This window comes from Miscanthus floridulus, chromosome 4 (assembly GCF_019320115.1).
Source record: "Miscanthus floridulus cultivar M001 chromosome 4, ASM1932011v1, whole genome shotgun sequence".
Taxonomy (NCBI): Eukaryota; Viridiplantae; Streptophyta; class Magnoliopsida; order Poales; family Poaceae; genus Miscanthus; species Miscanthus floridulus.
This window is the reverse complement of record NC_089583.1, coordinates 108,081,477-108,100,771: the sequence shown is the minus strand read 5'-3', so window position 1 is coordinate 108,100,771 and position 19,295 is coordinate 108,081,477. Positions and strand designations below refer to the sequence as shown.

Here is a 19,295-nt window from a genome sequence, read left to right as displayed (position 1 = left end):
CCCCATTCATAATTATCCTGATTCATGACCATTTACATGTCCTAAATCCCCATTCATAATTATCCTGATTCATGACCATTTAAAGAAACACGTTAAAATAGACATAATCAACTTGCACAAACAAGCAAACTATTCGGGAAAACATACCAATCACATGTTTTTGTTGCGTACACACCTTTAAGAAAGTAACATACACCAAACATTTCAATGGACATTTAGCTGGTAAAGTCTAATTACAAAACCGCAAGCAAATCCAACCTCGTGTGCCCATAAAAATTACAAAGAAAGACCTAAGAAAAATGTCAAAACAAAATTAAATCTCCAATCAAAAGAATTGCATGCCACGTGGCAACGTGGTATTGGCCGAGAAACCTGCGTAGGCCTACTGGATAAGAAAGATCCCATCCCTCCGCTACCCAGACGAACAATAGCCTTTCCTCGCACTCGCCCCTCTGCATTTACCACTTTGCCCTCGTCGTCGGCGCCGACCAGGCGACCACCCGCCGCCGCGTCCGGCGAAACACCCGGCTGTAGGTCCAAAGTAGTACCTCATGGCGGCCATATCGTCGCTTCCCTTCGCGGCGCTGCGCGGAGCCGCCGAGTGGAGGCCGTCGTCGACGGCGGCGGCCGTCTCCGGCGCCGTCGTGCTCAGCGCGAGGTCTCGCCGGGGCTCGCGTTCGGTGGTGCGCTGTGTCGCCGCGGCGGGTGGTGAGCTATCTCTATCTATCCTATCGAGCGTGTACCTTCAGCACTATCTCAAACTAGTGAATCGGAATCACTATGCCAAACCTGTGCGGTTCACCGCAAAAGACCTCCTCCTTCTCATCCTAAATTCGCCCCAATGTGCGATTCCGGCCTCGCCAGCTGTGATGCCTTGTGCTGCCGAATCACGCCACCTCGGAATCTTCCGTCGTATTCTTTGCAGTGAACTGGCGTGGCTTTTGTTGGCAAGAAATTCTAGCTTGTTTGGATGATTGTTCTGAATTCTGATAGTTTTGTTCCAGCGGACCTTTCTTTACCGTGAGCAATCAAATCGAAATATCTTTTCCTATCAATTCGGTTGGTGATGGGTTTGTTCGCTGCATGGTATCCTGCCAATCCAATTCATGCATCCGTTGCTTGATTCAGCTCTTCACTCCTTGCCTGTGCTAGACCGGGCATAATGAGCTTTGGAGGTGATCTCTTGAAAGGCTGAAATGTTTTTTGTCGACTAGACTTGGTAAAAATCTTAGTCCACTTTACCTGCTACTGCTCAGAAAATGCAGTTATCCAGTTCGCTTAACTTTGATGTGTTGAATTCCACATAAAGAGGACTGATGCATGTCACTCAAAGAAGACTTTTTTTTTTTGCGAATTACACAAGTACAGACGCACACGCTCAATACGCACGCACACTCACCCCTATAAACACACGTACGCAAACCCTACCTCTATGAGCACCTCCGAAAGACTGTGCCGGCACATCTCGAGATTGACGAAGTCACCACAGGCGCCTCACTGTCGACGGGAACGTCGCCTACCACTGAAAGCATAACACCGTGAAATCCAAGAATAAATATAGGAAAATGCGAACACCCGTGTCAAGTCGAGGACTTGAACCTGGGTGGACAGGTTCCACCACAGGGAACCTAACCAACTGAGCTAGGCTCAGTTCGCCACTCAAAGAAGCCTAATTGTGTAGAATACAATTATGAGCTGTTAATTTATAGGCGTTTGTCATCCTGTGTAGAAGATCTATGAAATAATAACAATTGGAGATGCGCTAGTATCCATACAATTTTTTGGTGACATCTGATTTGGAATCATTAGTCTCTTTCTTGAATAGGTTTCTGGGATCACCATCTTTACATATAATTCAATTTTTTATGGAACATAATTTGTTTTGATGCTTAGGAGGCAAACTGGTGTACAAGAACAGGTTGTTGCCATTAGAAGTTTTGGCGCAGATGAAAAAAACACTGCCAAATGCTTCTTTCTGCAAAACTTCAATAATCATCTCATTCCAGAAGTTCTCATGTTGCTTTTGGCTTCTCTCTTTGTTCTGATACTTCTTGATGTCTACCCTCAAACAAATTGTAAACCATTTGTCAAGTATTTGCTACCGGGTCATGGTACATCCAAATATTGTCCAGTATGTTTTCATTAGAAACAGCCGGATGCCGGGATTCATTGTATAACATCCTGTTTACATAACTAGCATAGTACAGATACAGAAAGTTATTGGTGCACCTTTCTAATACGTCATAATCTTGTACAGATGTCCCACCTACTGTGGCAGAAACAAAGCTGAACTTCCTTAAGTCATACAAACGCCCAATCCCAAGCATTTACAGTGCAGTCTTACAAGAACTTTTGGTGCAGCAACACCTAATGAGATACAAAAGAACCTATCAGTATGATCCTGTGTTTGGTCTTGGCTTCGTCACTGTCTATGATCAGCTCATGGAAGGGTACCCCAGCAATGAGGACAGGGATTCCATCTTCAGGGCATATATAACAGCATTAAATGAAGATCCTGATCAATACAGGTGCTTTTCATAGCTCATGTATCTGGCTTTTTGAGTCACTTTATCATCTACAATTCAAACCTCCAGTTATTCCCAAATTCTCAACACTGTAAATAATGTAGCAGTTGCAAACTGTGGTATTTCTTGCAATGTTCTAAGATATGTTTTTGAATCCTAAGGTTTACAAACACTGCAATTTTGAAGCAGGCCCTTATTTGTTGAAGGTGGCGTTGTGATTCTAAGTGGTCAATGTGTCTGCATGAAAAATATTTTACACCTCAATTTTTGCCCAAACCTAGATGTTTCTTATTAAAGAAAAATTTTAGTGCTAACTTATTTGCTTTACCTCCTTTATATTTCTGGCTCACGCTAGTTAATGCAACATTTTTTCTGGGTCACTAGATGCTATGCTTTCTTGGCATTAATTAAAGGTTATGTATTTTGGGTCAGAAGGGCGGGCCTGGTGCAAGCGGTAGAGTCTTACCGCCTGTGACCGGAAGGTCCGGGGTTCGAGTCACGGTCTCCTCGCATTGCACAGGCGAGGGTAAGGCTTGCCACTAACACCCTTCCCCAGACCCCGCACAGAGCGGGAGCTCTCTGCACTCGGTACGCCCTCATGTATTTTGGGTCACTAGTTGGCAACTTGGCATTATTAAGTTTCTTTCATCAGAAATCTATTTTAAAGCTATCATGTTAAGTGTTCTTTGTGTCCACTGTACAGAGCTGATGCACTAAAGATGGAAGAGTGGGCACGTTCCCAGAATGGTAGTTCCTTATATGATTTTTCTTCCAGAGATGGAGAAATTGAGGCCATTCTGAAAGACATATCAGAAAGGGCCAAGGGTAAGGGAAACTTCAGCTACAGCCGATTCTTTGCAGTTGGCTTGTTCCGTTTGCTTGAGCTTGCAAATGCAACGGAGCCAACAGTACTAGACAAGGTTGTTCCTGCCATTGTTAATTTGTTTTTGCATTTCTTGTCCTGTGGTCGAGTTTTTTTTTTTTGTTTTTTCATTTCTTGTTAGTTGTGTGTGCTCTCAATTATGCTTCCTATTTCACCTATAGTTTTATTTCCTAAAACTTTTATAGAAAGGACCTGTTTTTGCCTATTGTTTTTTTTTCCTTAAAGAACACACAATTTAGTCTAAATCAGATCAGTGGCTGAAACCAAATGTAATATTCAGTGTTCACAACTGTTTTAGGATCTATGAGTGTTTCTTGCCAGACAGCATAGAACAACTTATAACTTGAATTAATTTGTGACATCTTGTTGTCGTTGCATAGTTTTCACTTGTACACTGGCCTGCTCAATATTGTTCTCCCATGATTGAGATTGCAAATATATTAACCATTTATACCATGTGGTTGCCAGTTTGAAATTGAACTGAGTTTTATGGTGTTTCTAGCGAAGTAGAAAATAACAATTAGGGTTCAAATAAATCTGCTTGGTTAGCTTTCTCTAAGGACCTATTCAGATATTTGTGTAGGCAGACTCATGGAAGTTACGTTTCCTTCTTGAACTCTCATTTGACCTAGACATGAGCTGGTGTGCCCTTCTGCCCAGTACAGTATGGTAGACTTGCAACTCATTGTAGTTACTTTTTTTGCTCGTAATGTTGCTGGCTGGCGCTTGGGAATATGGTAGATTGCCATTCAATTATAAGTTGTCGTTTTGAACATATGCTTCTCTTGGTTTATCTTTCTTTGCATAACCAGAGGAAAGAACAGCTTTACTAGCTAATGAATATTTAGGTTGTCTATTCAATTGAGAACTTCTAACTATGGTGTAATTCCAAACAAACTGTGTGCAACATTTCAGCACATCTGGATAAAGTCATTTTTTGCAAAGTATGACAAATATTTTGGCAAAGCATTTGAGCAGTTTAGGTAGTGCTTGGTGTTGACATCAGAATTAAATGCTCTTTCATTGTTACAATGCTAACATTGGCAACAGATACTGACTTCATTTCTTCATTGATAGCTTTGCACTGCACTAAACGTCAGTAAAAGAAGTGTGGATAGGGACCTTGATGTTTACCGTAACATACTCTCAAAGTTGGTTCAAGCCAAGGAACTTCTCAAGGAATACGTGGATAGGTAATGCCATATCCCAGGAGCACGTTATTTTTTGTCACCATTACTGCCATTTAAGTTTATAAATGCATTCAGCATATGATTCTCTGCTAAGCAATTTGAGAGGTTTCTATTTGAATTAAATGCTTCAAATACATGACTTCATCAATAAATGTTAGCCTTTTGGCCACTTAAATCACTCCTCTTTGTAGTAAGGCCTGTCAATTGCTTGGTTTCCATGGTCCACCCCTTTGTATTGTCCAGTCATTCCAGTGAAGTAAAACTTGTCCAACATAACTATATTGACAGGGAAAAGAAGAAGAGAGAAGAAAGATCAGAAACCCCAAAGCCGAACGAAGCTGTCACAAAATTTGATGGAAACCTTTATTCCATGAGGCATTAGATCAGCCCTTTGCAGATGAGAGTTTCCCAGGATAACAGAATTAACAGTAACATCTGGACCGTGTTGAGAAACTACCAAATGTCCCCCTTTCATCACAGACATCTTTGGCTGCTCGTCTTGTGGTGTAGCATTCTGCCGTACAAAAGGATCCAGATTATTCTTACTATTGGACAGATATTTGTATTTTCTCATGTGTCTTCAAATCAAATGTATTCGTTTTCTCTGCTCTTCCGAAAGTATATGAAGAGGTATGTGGGGGTTAATGTTACTCATAAGCAGAGAAATATAGCTTTCTCTTTTGTATTTTATGGAGATAATTTGAGAGGCTGTGTTCACTTATATATTGTGGCAACCATGAAATCAGCTGATGGGTTTATCTCAATTTGTATGTGCCGGGCTCAGTACTGGAAAATATCTGATGTGGAAAAGTCCAAGGAATTAGACCATTTTGAGCTGGATTCACGCGTCAGGAAGACATGAACTGTAACTTCTTTTTTTTTCCCTTTGCTAGCATGAATATGAATAGAATAACACACAACTTAAATAAGATAGAATTTCACACAATTTAACATCAATTCAGCTCATATTGAAACAATGCACTCCCAAAACTTAGTGGAGCATTTTTGCTCATTTTCCTTTAAGAGCACAACAGTGATGCAACATCGGTAAAGGTTCCCTTTTTTATATATATAAAGGTAAAGGTTCCTTTGGTTGCCTCTAACGGTCTAACATGAGAATTCAACATCCCAGTTCCTTTGGTTGCCTCTAACGGTCTAACACGAGACTTTCAGTTATACTGAGAGACATGATGGTTACCGTGAGCGACAGAAACAGAGCTTCGCACACGTTTTGGGTCCAAAACCACATGATCTCCAAGATTATTTTGAGCGATATTTTCCAGCCACAGCCCACAGGCACTCCGAAGACAACAAATCAGAGGCACTCCAAATGCCCTCCTCCCAATCGTAGTCCTCCACGTGTCCCGTGGCCCTCCACCAGCAGCCCGTTCATTGGACCATACAGATAAGACCCGGATAAGGCAGAGCCCATCGTGGCCGTCAAATAGATCACTTCCCTCCGACGGCCGTCCGATCTGCCACCCAGAGATAACACCGGAATTTCCTATAAGGACTTTTCTATTTGTAGGCCGTGACGAGCCCCGCACCACACACCACCACCAACCTCAGCACACCAAAGGAGAGGAGTAGCCATGGCTTCGTCAGTGGCCGCCGCGGCGAGCACATTCCTGGGCACCCGCCTGGCGGACCCGGCGCCGCAGAACGGGCGCATTGTGGCCCGGTTCGGGTTCGGAAAGGCGAAAAAGCCTGCTGCCCCGAAGAAGGTGACCAAGACCTCCTCTGACCGGCCGCTGTGGTTCCCCGGCGCCGTGTCGCCCGACTACCTCGACGGCTCGCTGGTCGGCGACTACGGGTTCGACCCCTTCGGGCTCGGGAAGCCCGTGGAGTACCTGCAGTTCGAGTTGGACTCGCTGGACCAGAACCTGGCCAAGAATGAGCCCGGCGCCGTCATCGGCACCCGGTTCGAGTCCTCCGACGTCAAGTCCACCCCGTTGCAGCCCTACAGCGAGGTGTTCGGCCTCCAGCGGTTCCGCGAGTGCGAGCTCATCCACGGCCGCTGGGCCATGCTCGCCACCCTCGGCGCCCTCTCCGTCGAGTGGCTCACCGGCGTCACCTGGCAGGATGCCGGCAAGGTACGTCAATGAACAGCTAGTGCTTACATAGTTTCATGCATGTATCCATGGAGGAGTTCGTTCTCTGCGCTTCAACGATTTAACCAACCTGTGAATTAATGTGACGGCCGGCGTGCAGGTGGAGCTGGTGGACGGGTCCTCCTACCTGGGCCAGACGCTGCCGTTCTCCATCTCGACGCTCATCTGGATCGAGGTGCTCGTGATCGGCTACATCGAGTTCCAGCGCAACGCCGAGCTCGACCCGGAGAAGAGGCTGTACCCCGGCGGCTCCTACTTCGACCCGCTCGGCCTGGCGGCCGACCCGGAGAAGAAGGAGCGGCTGCAGCTGGCGGAGATCAAGCACGCGCGCCTCGCCATGGTCGCCTTCCTCGGCTTCGCCGTGCAGGCCGCCGCCACCGGCAAGGGGCCGCTCAACAACTGGGCCACCCACCTGAGCGACCCGCTCCACACCACCATCTTCGACACGTTCGGAGCATCCTCTTAAGCCTGCCATTGCTCCACTCGCTCCGTCCATCGATCGAAACGTGTTCTTGAATTAACTATGATCTCTATGAGCCTGGAGATGGATGAACCCGTCGTGCGTGGTTTCATTTTGTGATGAGTGAGAGAGAGGGTACGTATGGGACAAGATCGATCCTTTGTTAATGGAGATCTCGTTAATTAGGAGAGCTGCAGCTGGGACTTGGTGATTTGTAATATATGAACCAGTGATGAATTAATGCATTCACTTGTACACATCTATCTTGAGGTGACCGGGATATATAAGATGCACCATGCATGGTTAGTTTTGTTACGTACGTATGTCGCCTAATTAAATGGATGCACGTAGTGACGATGGAAGTTTTGAGTCAATCTTTTATATATACTAGCAAATGTATCCGAGCTCTGCCCAATATATCTTAAAGTTGGATTCCGTACTACCGCTGAACACGAGTTGTTCTAAATTGTATGAGCATATGCACAGATCATAAATCTAGGTCATAAACAGAAACATGGAGGGCACAGTGACATTTTGGGAATAAAAAGAGATAAGAAACCCTTCGCTTCTTAATATTAGGGTAGAAGAAAGCGGCTCAACTAGGTGGAATTCAAAAGACTTGATAAGGGAGGAGGCTAAGCACTTAGCTTAGATCCAGACACCATCAAAATCATCACAAGCTCGATCATAAAAACTCAAGGACCACTAAAGATGTACTACATGGACCATGGGTATCCTCATGCAGGACAAAGCCGCCCCATGGACATAGGGTGAGTGGCTTCACCTTACTAGGGGCGACATCAACCCAAAGGTACTGATAACCCGATCATTCAGGATTTCTGTTGTGACAAACTAGAAAATCAATGTTGTAACAATTTAGGAAATTAATCTATAAGCTGATAAGCCGAGACCTATTTATAACCCTACCTCCTAGACTATATAAAGTGGGGGTAGAGAACTCCTGACAAGTATCTCATCCATAGCACCTAGCAACCATGGTGTCAATTGCATACGGCACATAAGCAATACAAAACATCAACATACACTAGACGCAGGAAACCTTCACCTTAACCAATGTAAATTGTATCATGTATACTTCTATCTAGACCTACTATGCAAAATAAGCTCCATATAATTGTATCATGCATTCCAATTCATTTAGGAATCAGACGCCATACTGTGCACGAGAGGTTTCATGATTTATCTAATGATAATATCATATGTTTCGATTCGTCTTGGGGGTCAAACTCTACACCGTATCTAGACACACTACTCTAACTTATATAGACACGCGACAGAGTGAGAAATCATGGAAATGCTTTGTACTAATTAATATTAGGTATATATATATACATTATTAGGTATTGGATAGAAATAGATAGATACATAAATGATTTTCAGTCACTAAATATGTAGAAAATAATAATGTATACTTACGATATCAAATGGATTCCTTCGTTAAATATATTGTAGAATGTATTTTTATGATTTACCTTTTTATGTGCTAGATGTTAACATTTTCTCTATAAATTTGGTTAAACTTAATGATTGTTTGGCTTAGGAGTTAGATACACTACGCCAAAACATGCAATCACTGCCGAACCATTACTACTAGTTATGGTGGAGCCAACAATGATAAGTACATCATTGCTGGTTCATGGCTTTAATCCTTAGTGATAGAACAATCGACAGTGATAGGTCGACTATACCTATCAGTTCATGGCTCCAACCAACAGTGGTAGACATGGTACTATCATTGCCGGTTGAAGCCACGAACATGTCTATCACCACTGGGTTGAACCAAATAGAAAATGAGGGACAAACCCAACCCAGTAACCAACCACGAAAGAATGAATCCAATCCAAAAAACCGGAATAGAGTCAACCCAATCCACATGGTCCCAGAACCAAACACACGCTAAGAACACCTAAGAGAGGAAGTGAAAGAGGAAGGACCAAAGGAGGAGAATTACGAAAAAAAATACTTTTCTGTCCATTATTTTCACCCCTACGGCAAAGGCAGTTCTTAATGAGGGCACAATTGCTGGCCCGTTCACCGACCAAAATTTAGGATACGTTTGATACACATAGCTAGTTGCTACTTGGGGCTAAAATTTAACCTAAATTAGCTTTGGTTGAGTAGCTAGTTGGTTAACAACTAGTTAAAAACTTAGCCAAAAATTAAATCACTTATTAGTCCTCCTGTTTAAATATATAGAAATGCTCCCGCGCCGGCATCCGAGCGGTTTCTTTCCTGTCGGACGCTATTTTAATTGGATCCCAGCCCATACAGATGGCCAAACAGTCTCTACCTTTTCTCTCCCACACCGCAGCTTGTCTATCCACTCAAAAACAAAACACAGCTACTCGTCTTCCCGATGCGGCACTAGGGCCAGACGTTTGTGGCTAGCAGCACCATGCTCGCCTTTCTCCTTCAACGGTTGCCGCTGACCGTCTTCCATCACTATCTTTTCATTTCTCGCGGCCCCGCTTGCCAGTGCCGGCCAGCAGCAGCCACGCAAGCGCGCAGGCATCGATCGCTGCGTGTGGCCAGGCGGCTAGGAGAGGGGCCATCGGTGGTTGGTCGCAGGCCAGACACAAACCTAGCTGGCCGCTGCCAGGCCGCGCCACTATTATCGGGTGCTAGCTGGATGGAACCAGGCGTTCCTCCACTGCGCTGCGTCATACATACGGAAGAAGGGTGAAAAACGGATGTAGCAAGCGTATGTTTCAAGTGTTTCAGATGTTTTATAGGTACATTGTAAGGTTGTTGCAAAAGTAGATCAGGATGTTAAATATGTTGAAATGATTGTACACGTATGTTGTAAGCTTCTATTCCAATGTTTAATCTATTTTTAGACGTATATTACAAGTGTGTTTATCTGGATGTTGCATATGTTTCACATATATGTTGCAAGTGTTTTATCTGGATGTTGCAAATGTTTTGCAATGATTTTCAATTGTTTTGAGGTTTTTTGCAAGTGTTTTAAACACATGATTCAAGTGTTTCATCTGCCTCCCGACGTTTGTTGCAAGTGTTTAATCTGGATGTTTCAAAAGTAGATTGTCGGTGTTTCGAGTTGCCACTAACAAGTAAATTTCTAATATTGCGCGTCTGGCTCGGATGGTGTGCTAAGAGGACACGAGGTTTATACTGGTTCAGGCGGAATGTCCCTACGTCTAGTTCGTTGCTACTGCTCATGTTACTAGCACCGAAAGTTCGTACTAGGGGTTACAAACAGGTGAGAGAGGGACAGGTCCCAAGTCTCTAGTGAGAGGAGAAAACGGGTGCCGAGAGCTCGGCCACTTCTCGGCTGTGTGCTTGTGTGTTTTGATCGGTTTGGGGTTCGATGGGTTCATGTCCCCTTCATGGGACACCCTTCTTTCCCTTTTATAGGCCTAGGGAAAGCACAAGTTACAGTGGAAGAAAAAGAGAAGAATGAGAAAGAGAAGAAGTCCTCCAGGATCGTCGGGTCCTTCTTTTCCTTCACGCGGGTCCTACCGACCCTGTAGACATCAATAGGGACAGCTCCACATCGTCGCCCTATCCGTCACTAGTGCCATGTGCAGGCGTCGTCTCCCGGTCATAGCGCTCCACTTCGTCCTAGCGGTCATCATGGTGAACTAACACGCCTGTCAGTGCTTGTATGAAGATTAGGCAGAACAGCATCAGTACGCCCAATGTTGTTCCTGATGTGAATCCCTAGGTATAGACCATCATGGCCACGAGTTATATCGGGGCGTGCCGGTCACCTCCCTAGTGTTAGAGCTTTGACCTAGGCATATTCGCTTGGACCTAGAGTGGTTTGCGGCGGTATGGGTCTCCGTCGGGCGAGACGGATCCCCTAGCCTCAGGGTCGGTCGAGGCGGAGTCCCCCCACAAAGGCCAGGCGAGGTGGAGCTCAAACCCAAGGGTTAGGCAAGGCGGAGCCTGCCTCCAGAGGTCGGGCGAGGCAGAGCCCACGGCCTCAGTATCGGGTGAGGCAGAGCACAGACCCAAGGGTCGGGCGAGGTGGAGCTTGCCTCAGAGGTCGGGCGAGGTAGACAGTAGCCCCCGAGCCTATGGAGGAGTAGAATACTCCTTCGAAGGCTTTTCTAAATGGGAGGACTCTGAAGGCCTCGACCTTCTTTTGTCTCCCATGGTATAACCTGAGGATAGTGATTCCCATTCATCGAGATCGGACCCTTCAGGGGTATAGCTATGAGGTTTGGTGGGTCAGAAAAGGTCCTTCCCTGATTTCGACCCCTTCGAGGGTCTATCATTCTGTGACCATGCGTTCGGTCTCCTTACGAGCCCAACTTTCCTCGAGCCCCCGCATGTAGTGGGGGTCCGATCGAGGGTCAGCTCGTCTTTGTGATCATCACCCCATCCATGGTTTTTGCAACCGGAGGGGCTAAGCCGTGTCGTGATTTTCCTCTATGGACGAGCCATAGTGCTTGGTGAGTTGTTAGCTGGCTAGTCCGAGTGAGGCCCTAGCATCTCGTTCATGGGGATCTGGCTCAGGTCAACCGATGACAGACTCTAGACCTTCATCGGTTAATCCATATAGTTTTTAGGTCAATTCGACCGGTCCCGAGGGCCTTCTACCTTTCTTTCAAGGAAAAAACCATGGATTGTACCTGTCCGAGGCTCGAACATGGGCCGAGATGCATGCGATGCTCGTGCGCCCAGGTACTGGACGCTAGCGGGCCCATCTATTTCCACCTCTCACCCTAAAGGTGCCTAGAGCAGTTTTATCGAACGCGTCGATGGGCTGACCTATGAACTCTTGGGCCTAGTTAGGCCATAGAGGTGCTTTTAGATCCATATTCCTCTTACTCATGACGAGTCATGGCCCATCCAGAGAGGCAAAACGTCCAGTGAGTTTTTCGAGGGAATAGATAGAGATTGCATGTGCACGTCCTGCGGCGAGACGTGGTGGCAGGTCATGGCAGGCATGGAGATCTAGGCAGGTAGTTGGTTTCCTCGCACCCATCACCCCTATAAAACCAAAGGGTTCGCCCCCCTGGGTTCCATACCTTGCATCCTTGCCTCCGTAGCCACAATCGTCGCCGCCAATCGCTTAGGTTTCCTATCTCTGCATCCCCGCCGCCGTCGAGCTCGCATCCACTTGCCCCCATCTCCAATGGATCTGTGGTGCTGCTCTGACATCACCTTCCAGCATGGAGGGCCTCGTTCATTGTGGTCTTCTCCATGCATGGACTATGGCCAAAAAGTGGCTGCTGCCTGGCGAGGAGGACATGCCGTCGCCGCCCAACGACTATGTGGTGTCGTTCGCCCACTTCCACGAGCATGGGTTTGCCACCCCCGCCCATAGATTTCTTCGAGGGCTGTTGCACTACTACAAGATCAAAGTGAAGCATCTCAATCCCAACAGGATCTAGCACATGGCGGTGTTCGTCGCCCTATACAAGGGGTTCCTAGGGATTAGCCTCCACTTCAATTTGTGGAGGTACTTCTTTGCCGTCACCCTCCAGAAGAAGAGGGAGAAGAGTGGCAGGCAGGAGATGCACATGCTGATGGGGTGCGCCAGCATCTAGCTCTGGAACAATTGAGTCGACAAGTACCCATTGATGTGGCTATCAACGTCCAACAAGGGGTGGCACTCGTAGTGGTTCTACCTCAAGAATGATGTCACCGCCCCTCTACCAGAGTTCATCGATGTGGCATAACCACCTAATCTAATGCCTCCCAGGAGTACTTGTCTTCCATTAGACACTAAGTACTCAAGGGAGGACACCAAATTACGTAGTTCCATCGAGCACACCCCAAGGGAGAACCCAAAAATCCATATTTTCCATCAGGATCACAAATGAGAGAATATAGCTTACGACATTTTAGCCATTTCTTACATCACTTTTAATACAACATCAGAGTTATGAATAATTTAATTTAACAGCGGAATATAAACATGTGAACAGAGTTACAATAGAAATAAATGTTTATTCATGACACGATGAAGCATTGATATATAAACTATGATAACAGATTATAAAACTTCTATTTATAAAACATTTAGTGAGGGTTATAAATAAAACTATGATCGCAATGTAAAGGAATCCTCTCTGAGCCCACTAGGAGGGATCCACACACAAGAGTCAGCTCTAGCATCCGCCTATCACCTGCAACAAGGGGAAATAAAATCCTAAGTACTCAATTATACTCAGCAAGACTTACCCGATAGGAGGAAAGAAAAGACTCTAAGGTAAAGATGGCAACGGGGAATTCCCCATCGGAGGATGCCTCCCCATCCTCGTCCCTACGGGGAGATAAATTCCCTGTCCTTGTCCCCGCCAAAGCTAACGGGGAAGCTTTCTTCCCCATCCCCGTCCCCGCATGGGGGGAAAATCCCCATCGGGGATCCCCACCCCGTGTTAGTTTATCATCATCACCATTCACATAAGGCATTGATATGAAATTAGAGTACAACACGAATTACAATCCAGAAATAGCAATCAAGAAAATAGAAATAGCCAAATAGCAAGATATTGAGTAGGGTAGGGACGTGGAGGACAAATCCATGGACCACGATAGTGGTGATAAGTCTTGATCTGAAGCTCCAATACCTACCTACTTCAAGAAGCCACTACTATCCTTGGGAATGGGGAAGCATGCACTGTTGCCCATGGGGAGCACATGGACATGAGCTGCTGCTCTTTGTGGAGCACGCGTGGCTGCAAGGCGCAGCTACCCATAGTGTCTACGCATGGATGCGTCGCCGCTACAGGAGGATCACGCAGATGCACCGTCGTCAGAGGTGCACAGATGGACAACTTGTGGGCTTGCTGGAGCCATCGTGCAGCAGTGGTGAGTGGTGATGGGCACCTAGAAGCATGGCGGCGGTGGAAGGGGTGGCTAGGAGCCTGGGATAGGGAACTCTAGGGTGGAGAAGTTAGGGTTATCGGTGTTATATACTTGGATGATATTGGGCCTTCATGGGCGAGTTGGGCCATCAACAAAGAAAGCAAAGCATGTGTACTAAATGGGGTGGGGAAGCGGATATCGGGTATGGGGATTGATCCCCCATCCCCGTCCCTGCCAGACCTGATGGGGGGCAATTTTTCCCCATTTAGATCCCCGTGGGGATCAATTTGGCCCCATCCCCGTCCCCTAATAGGGGAATTCCCCATGGGGAATTAGGGATCGGGGCCCCATTGCCATGTTTACTCTAAGGATATGCAAGGCTATCTGGCTTGTGGGTTTATTACATCTATAGGAGCATTACTAAACATGTGTCCTTATATTCAATTTTATTAGCAGTCATCATTAATCATTAACTAACCATTCTATGTAAGCACATGTGCTACTTTCAAGTAGGTGGTAAGCAATTAGAATCATTTTACCATCTTTCATCTTCTAGTTCTTACTATGTTGCTAGACTGTAGACAAGTCGTACCGAATCGTCGGTGATTCGCGAATCAATGTGCCTAGCTGGATACCCTAAAACACACACCTCGCTTGTACCCTAGTCACAAGCAAGACCAACCCACTATCATCCTATCATGGGGTATAGGTCCCCGTCCAAACTTGGACTCCAAGCCCCGCCCCTGAGTCTTGGACTCAGTGCGGTGCTTGGACCTCCACCCAAAAACCACCCTAAAAGTCAGTCCAAAAAGAGTCGAAACCCATGATAGGAGAGTAACAAGTCTTTCCATGCCCATACACAAGTATATGTTCAGGATAATAAGTCTGTGATCTGCCTAGAACCTAATGCAACTGTCGGTCCTTAACCGACATAGATAAGGAAACAGTGTAACCAAGTTATGCCCCGTTGGTCGCAGGACACAACCTCTTACACCCACCAATACCCAAACCATATCCCTGCACGGTCTCCTTTTATCGTTCATATATATATTCCAAGTGATAATAATATAGTAACAATAATAATATAATTCCTATCTCTCGCGAGTGATAGATAATCACTCGACTTCTACCAGAGTCTTGTAGCATAGCAATCTACATGATCCTATCATACTAGTAAGACTCATAGGATATATATATATGCAAGTGGGTTTCATTAAACTCCTTGATGGAACAAGTGATGGGTTCAGGGAGCTCTTACTAGACATGTTCGAGTGGAATTCAGGTCTATCGTTTGTGATGGGGTCGGCCTAACCCACGTGGGGCATCCTGCTGCTCCCTACCCTGTCTCTTGGTAGCAGCCAAGCCATCCAATTGTCTTGTGTTACCCACTGGGACATAATGGGAATGGGGATCCCGATCTTTCGTCAGGTAAAGGTAACTATCGTTGTGGCGGAGAATGACACACCGATCTGGCTTCAGATTGAAAGATCGAACCCTGCAATCTTAGCACCACAACTCCTCTGGTTATCAACCAAGACATGGATCTGGTTGACCTCGCCAAGAAGGCTAATCCCTGCCTACGCAACGAAGAACACAAGCAAGAACAAGAAAGAAAGCAACCAAATTGTAGATAAATGATTAATCTCATGAAGTTGGGGTCTCACAAACCGATGAACGGCGAAACTGTTCTTGGTAGATTAATCTAAGCAAAACCTAAAACCTAATAGTGGTGATGGCATATGATTATAAAGGTCTTAGGGTCATCGCCTACCCAGGACGCGCCCCCTAATGGGCTCAAACACGATACACGGTCCAACGGACCAAAAGACGGTGTCGCAGCACCCTGGCAGATTCTTGATGCTGAATTGTTTCGACGATACCCATTGATTCTGAAGGGATTTTGACATGAGACCACTTGGATTAGCTTCCTTATCAAATTATCTTTCCAACAATATGTGGATTGTTGAAAACGGAGTCCAGATGCGTCCTGGGTGACCAGTTTAAGGCAGACTGGTCCTGGAGGCCGAGACAGACTCGAAATCATGTTGGATCGGGCCTTCGGTTTCTGTTGGACGTCCTTGCTGGTCATCATCGCCTCCACCACGTCCTCTAAGTCCCTCATGACCCTCTCCAATGTTCCTAAGCAAGATAACATCATTAGGTAGTAGTCTATTCTCAAAAATATAAAAAGGATCGCTTAAGAACGAGCTCACCTCTAAATTGAGTTGACGCATTCGAGCTCGGGTCAATGGACCTTGCATGACGGTTGGAGGATCAGCGGGTACATCTGAAGGAGTGATGTCCTCATCCTCCTCCTCCTCTTGAATTTAAGTCATCCTCGACTCAAGCTCATCTTCTTCTTCCAAATAAGGCTTCAGATCTATAATGTTAAAGGTGGGACTAACCCCAAACTCGGATGGCAACTCAAGTTTGTAGGCATTATCATTTATTTTCTTAATTATTTTATAAGGACCAGCTACTCTTAGCATTAATTTAGACTTACGCAGCTCAGGAAATCTATCTTTTCTCAAATGTAACCAAACTAAATCACCCGGTTCAAGTTTAATTTCTTTTCTACCTTTACTACCAGTAATTCTATACTTTTCATTTATTCTTTCAATATTTGCTTTAGTTGTTTTGTGCAACTTACGAATGAATTCATCATGCTCTCTAGCATCACTATGTGTTCTCTCAGTGGTAGGTAAAGGCAAAAGATCAATAGGAGAGCGAGGGTTAAAACCATATACTACCTGAAAAAGGACTTACCTTGGTGGTGGAAAACACTCTTCCCATGTGGCAAACACTCTTTCCCACATCTTCAAATTGCGCTTCACAATTGCTCTCAACATGGTGGACAATGTTCGATTCACCATCTCAGTTTGCCCATCAGTTTGGGGATGACATGTTGTAGAAAACAACAGCTTGGTCCTCAATTTATTCCACAAAGTGCGCCAAAAATGACTCAAGAATTTTGCATCGCGATCTGAAATAATAGTAGAAGGCATACCATGCAAGTGAACGATTTCTTGAAAGAAAAGGTCAGCAATATGAACAACATCATCACTCTTATGACAAGGAATAAAATGTGCCATCTTAGAAAAACGATCAACCACCACAAAAATACTATCCCTCCCCCTCTTAGTCCTTGGCAAACCCAACACAAAATTCATAGATATATCGGCCCAAGGAAGTAGAAGGAACAGGAAGAGTCATATACAAACCATGTGGGTTCAACCGCGACTTAGTTTTTTGACATGTGGTGCACCGAGCCACGTACTGTTCTACATCTCGCCTCATCCTAGACCAAAAGAAATGTGTGGACAGCACCTCCTTTGTCTTCTTAGCTCCAAAATGTCCCATCAATCCGCCTCCATGTGCCTCCTGCAACAATAAAAGACGAACAGGAGCCAACTAGAATGCATAGGCGGTTAACTCTAAACAAAAACCCATCATTGATCATAAACTTATTCCTATGTACGTCCCTCTCTACAATTTAGCAACACGTCCTTAAAATCAGGATCAAGCGCATATTGTTACTGATTCAAGCCTAAAAATCCGATAATCAAGTTGGGACAGCAATGTATATCGTCTAGACAAAGCATCAACAATCACATTATCCTTCTCTTTCTTGTGTTTGATAATATAAGGAAAAGATTCAATAAATTCAACCCATTTAGTATGCCTACGATTCAGATTATGTTGAGAGCGAAGATACTTAAGTGATTCATGATTAGAATGAATAACAAATTCTTTAGGCCACAAATAATGATGCCACGTCTCTAAAGAACGGACAAGGGCATACAATTTCTTATCATATGTGGAATAATTCAGAACAGGACCATGCAATTTTTTACTAAAGTAAGCAATGGGTTTACCACCTTGCATCAAAATGCCCCCAATGCCAACTTCACTAGCATCATATTCTAGCTCAAAGGTCTTACCAAAATTTGGAAGTTGCAGCAATGATATGTGTGTGAGCTTGTCCTTCAAAGTGTCAAAGGACTCCTCATGTGCCTTTCCCCAATGAAACACCACCCCTTTCTTTGTCAACTCATGCAACAGGGCAGCAAAGGTGCTGAAATCTTTGACGAAGCGGCGGTAGAATCCTGCAAGACCAAGAAAACTACTCACCTGTGTGACGGTTTGGGGAACCGGCCAGCTCTTTATGGCTTCAATTTTCATCTCGTCCACCTTAATTCCCTATGGAGTTACAACATAGCCAAGAAAAGAAGCTCGATCCATGCAAAAGATGCACTTCTCAAGGTTACCAAATAAACGTGCATCACGTAAAGCATTAAAAACAACACGTAAGTGATCTATATGTTCATCAAAAGTTTTGATGTAAATCAATATATCATCAAAGTAAACTACCATAAAACGATCAATAAAAGCTCTAAAAAACTCATTCATTAAGCGCATGAAAGTGCTAGGTGCATTGGTCAAACCAAAAGGCATTACTAATCACTCATACAACCCAAATTTGGTTTTAAACATGGTTTTCCATTCATCTCCAAGTTTCATTCTAATTTGGTGGTAGCCACTTCGCAAGTCAATCTTGGTGAAAATTATAGAACCACACAACTCATCAAGCATGTCGTCTAGCCTAGGAATAGGATAACAATACCGAATAGTAATATTATTGATGGCTCTACAATCAACACACATATGCCAAGTTCCATCTTTCTTAGAAACTAAAAGTACAGGAACAGCACAAGGACTAAGGCTTTCACATACATACCCACAGTCCAAAAGGTCTTGGACTTGCCGCTGAATTTCCTTAGTCTCTTCGAGATTGGTTCGATAGGTAGCTCAGTTGGGCAGGGTTGCTCCCTAGAATCAAATCGATTTGATGCTCTATCCCTCTCATAGGTGATAGCCTCGGGGGTATCTCAGCTGGAAAAATATCCTCATACTCCTGCAAAAGGTTAGTGACAGCAGGAGGCATCGAGCTAACAATATCATCAAGTGAATTTTTTTTTCTGATCGATTTTGATATATGGAACGTCGAAATCCGAGTTCGTATGCGAAAACTAGACCAATTTTAAGAATTGGCTCCGAATTAGAGGACAAAACGGGAACAATGTGCGTAAAATTGGTCACCGAAGCAAAGATTTGATGGAACGATGGGGGGAAACACACGAACTGGACTCTAACACGACCTAACCAGCAACAAGACCTCGACTAGGACACAAACTCAACACGATGGACTCTAAAACTAAAATATGCAAAGGCTATGGCAGCGAAAGATTCTAGGACAGAAAAAAACAAGTATGGCACTAGACTATGGGACGAATGCGAAACACTTAAAACTAGGGGATAAAT

The 19,295-nt window shown here is 44.9% G+C and overlaps 2 protein-coding genes across 2 annotated transcripts; both read left to right on the top strand.

Annotated features, from left to right (window-relative positions):
• The first annotated feature begins 409 nt into the window (after positions 1–409).
• LOC136550272 (protein THYLAKOID FORMATION1, chloroplastic-like) lies at positions 410–5,362 on the top strand. The gene is made up of 5 exons (XM_066541782.1): positions 410–708; positions 2,258–2,528; positions 3,229–3,445; positions 4,486–4,601; positions 4,887–5,362. The coding sequence occupies exons 1-5, from the start codon at positions 552–554 to the stop codon at positions 4,978–4,980; spliced, it is 855 nt and encodes a 284-aa protein (XP_066397879.1). The 5' UTR covers positions 410–551; the 3' UTR covers positions 4,981–5,362.
• Positions 5,363–6,106: 744 nt separating this feature from the next.
• Positions 6,107–7,484, top strand: LOC136550271 (chlorophyll a-b binding protein CP29.1, chloroplastic-like). The gene is made up of 2 exons (XM_066541781.1): positions 6,107–6,691; positions 6,810–7,484. Exons 1-2 carry the CDS (start codon positions 6,191–6,193, stop codon positions 7,173–7,175), a joined length of 867 nt encoding a protein of 288 aa, XP_066397878.1. The 5' UTR covers positions 6,107–6,190; the 3' UTR covers positions 7,176–7,484.
• Positions 7,485–19,295: the final 11,811 nt, after the last annotated feature.

Bases quoted from the DNA above. Each gene is read 5' to 3' on its own strand.
- LOC136550272 (XM_066541782.1), top strand. From the start codon at position 552: ATGGCGGCCATATCGTCGCTTCCCTTCGCGGCGCTGCGCGGAGCCGCC. The intron at 3,446-4,485 runs GTTGTTCCTGCC...CTTCATTGATAG, and splicing joins AGCCAACAGTACTAGACAAG to CTTTGCACTGCACTAAACGT. The intron at 4,602-4,886 runs GTAATGCCATAT...CTATATTGACAG, and splicing joins CTCAAGGAATACGTGGATAG to GGAAAAGAAGAAGAGAGAAG.
- LOC136550271 (XM_066541781.1), top strand. From the start codon at position 6,191: ATGGCTTCGTCAGTGGCCGCCGCGGCGAGCACATTCCTGGGCACCCGC. The intron at 6,692-6,809 runs GTACGTCAATGA...GCCGGCGTGCAG, and splicing joins CCTGGCAGGATGCCGGCAAG to GTGGAGCTGGTGGACGGGTC.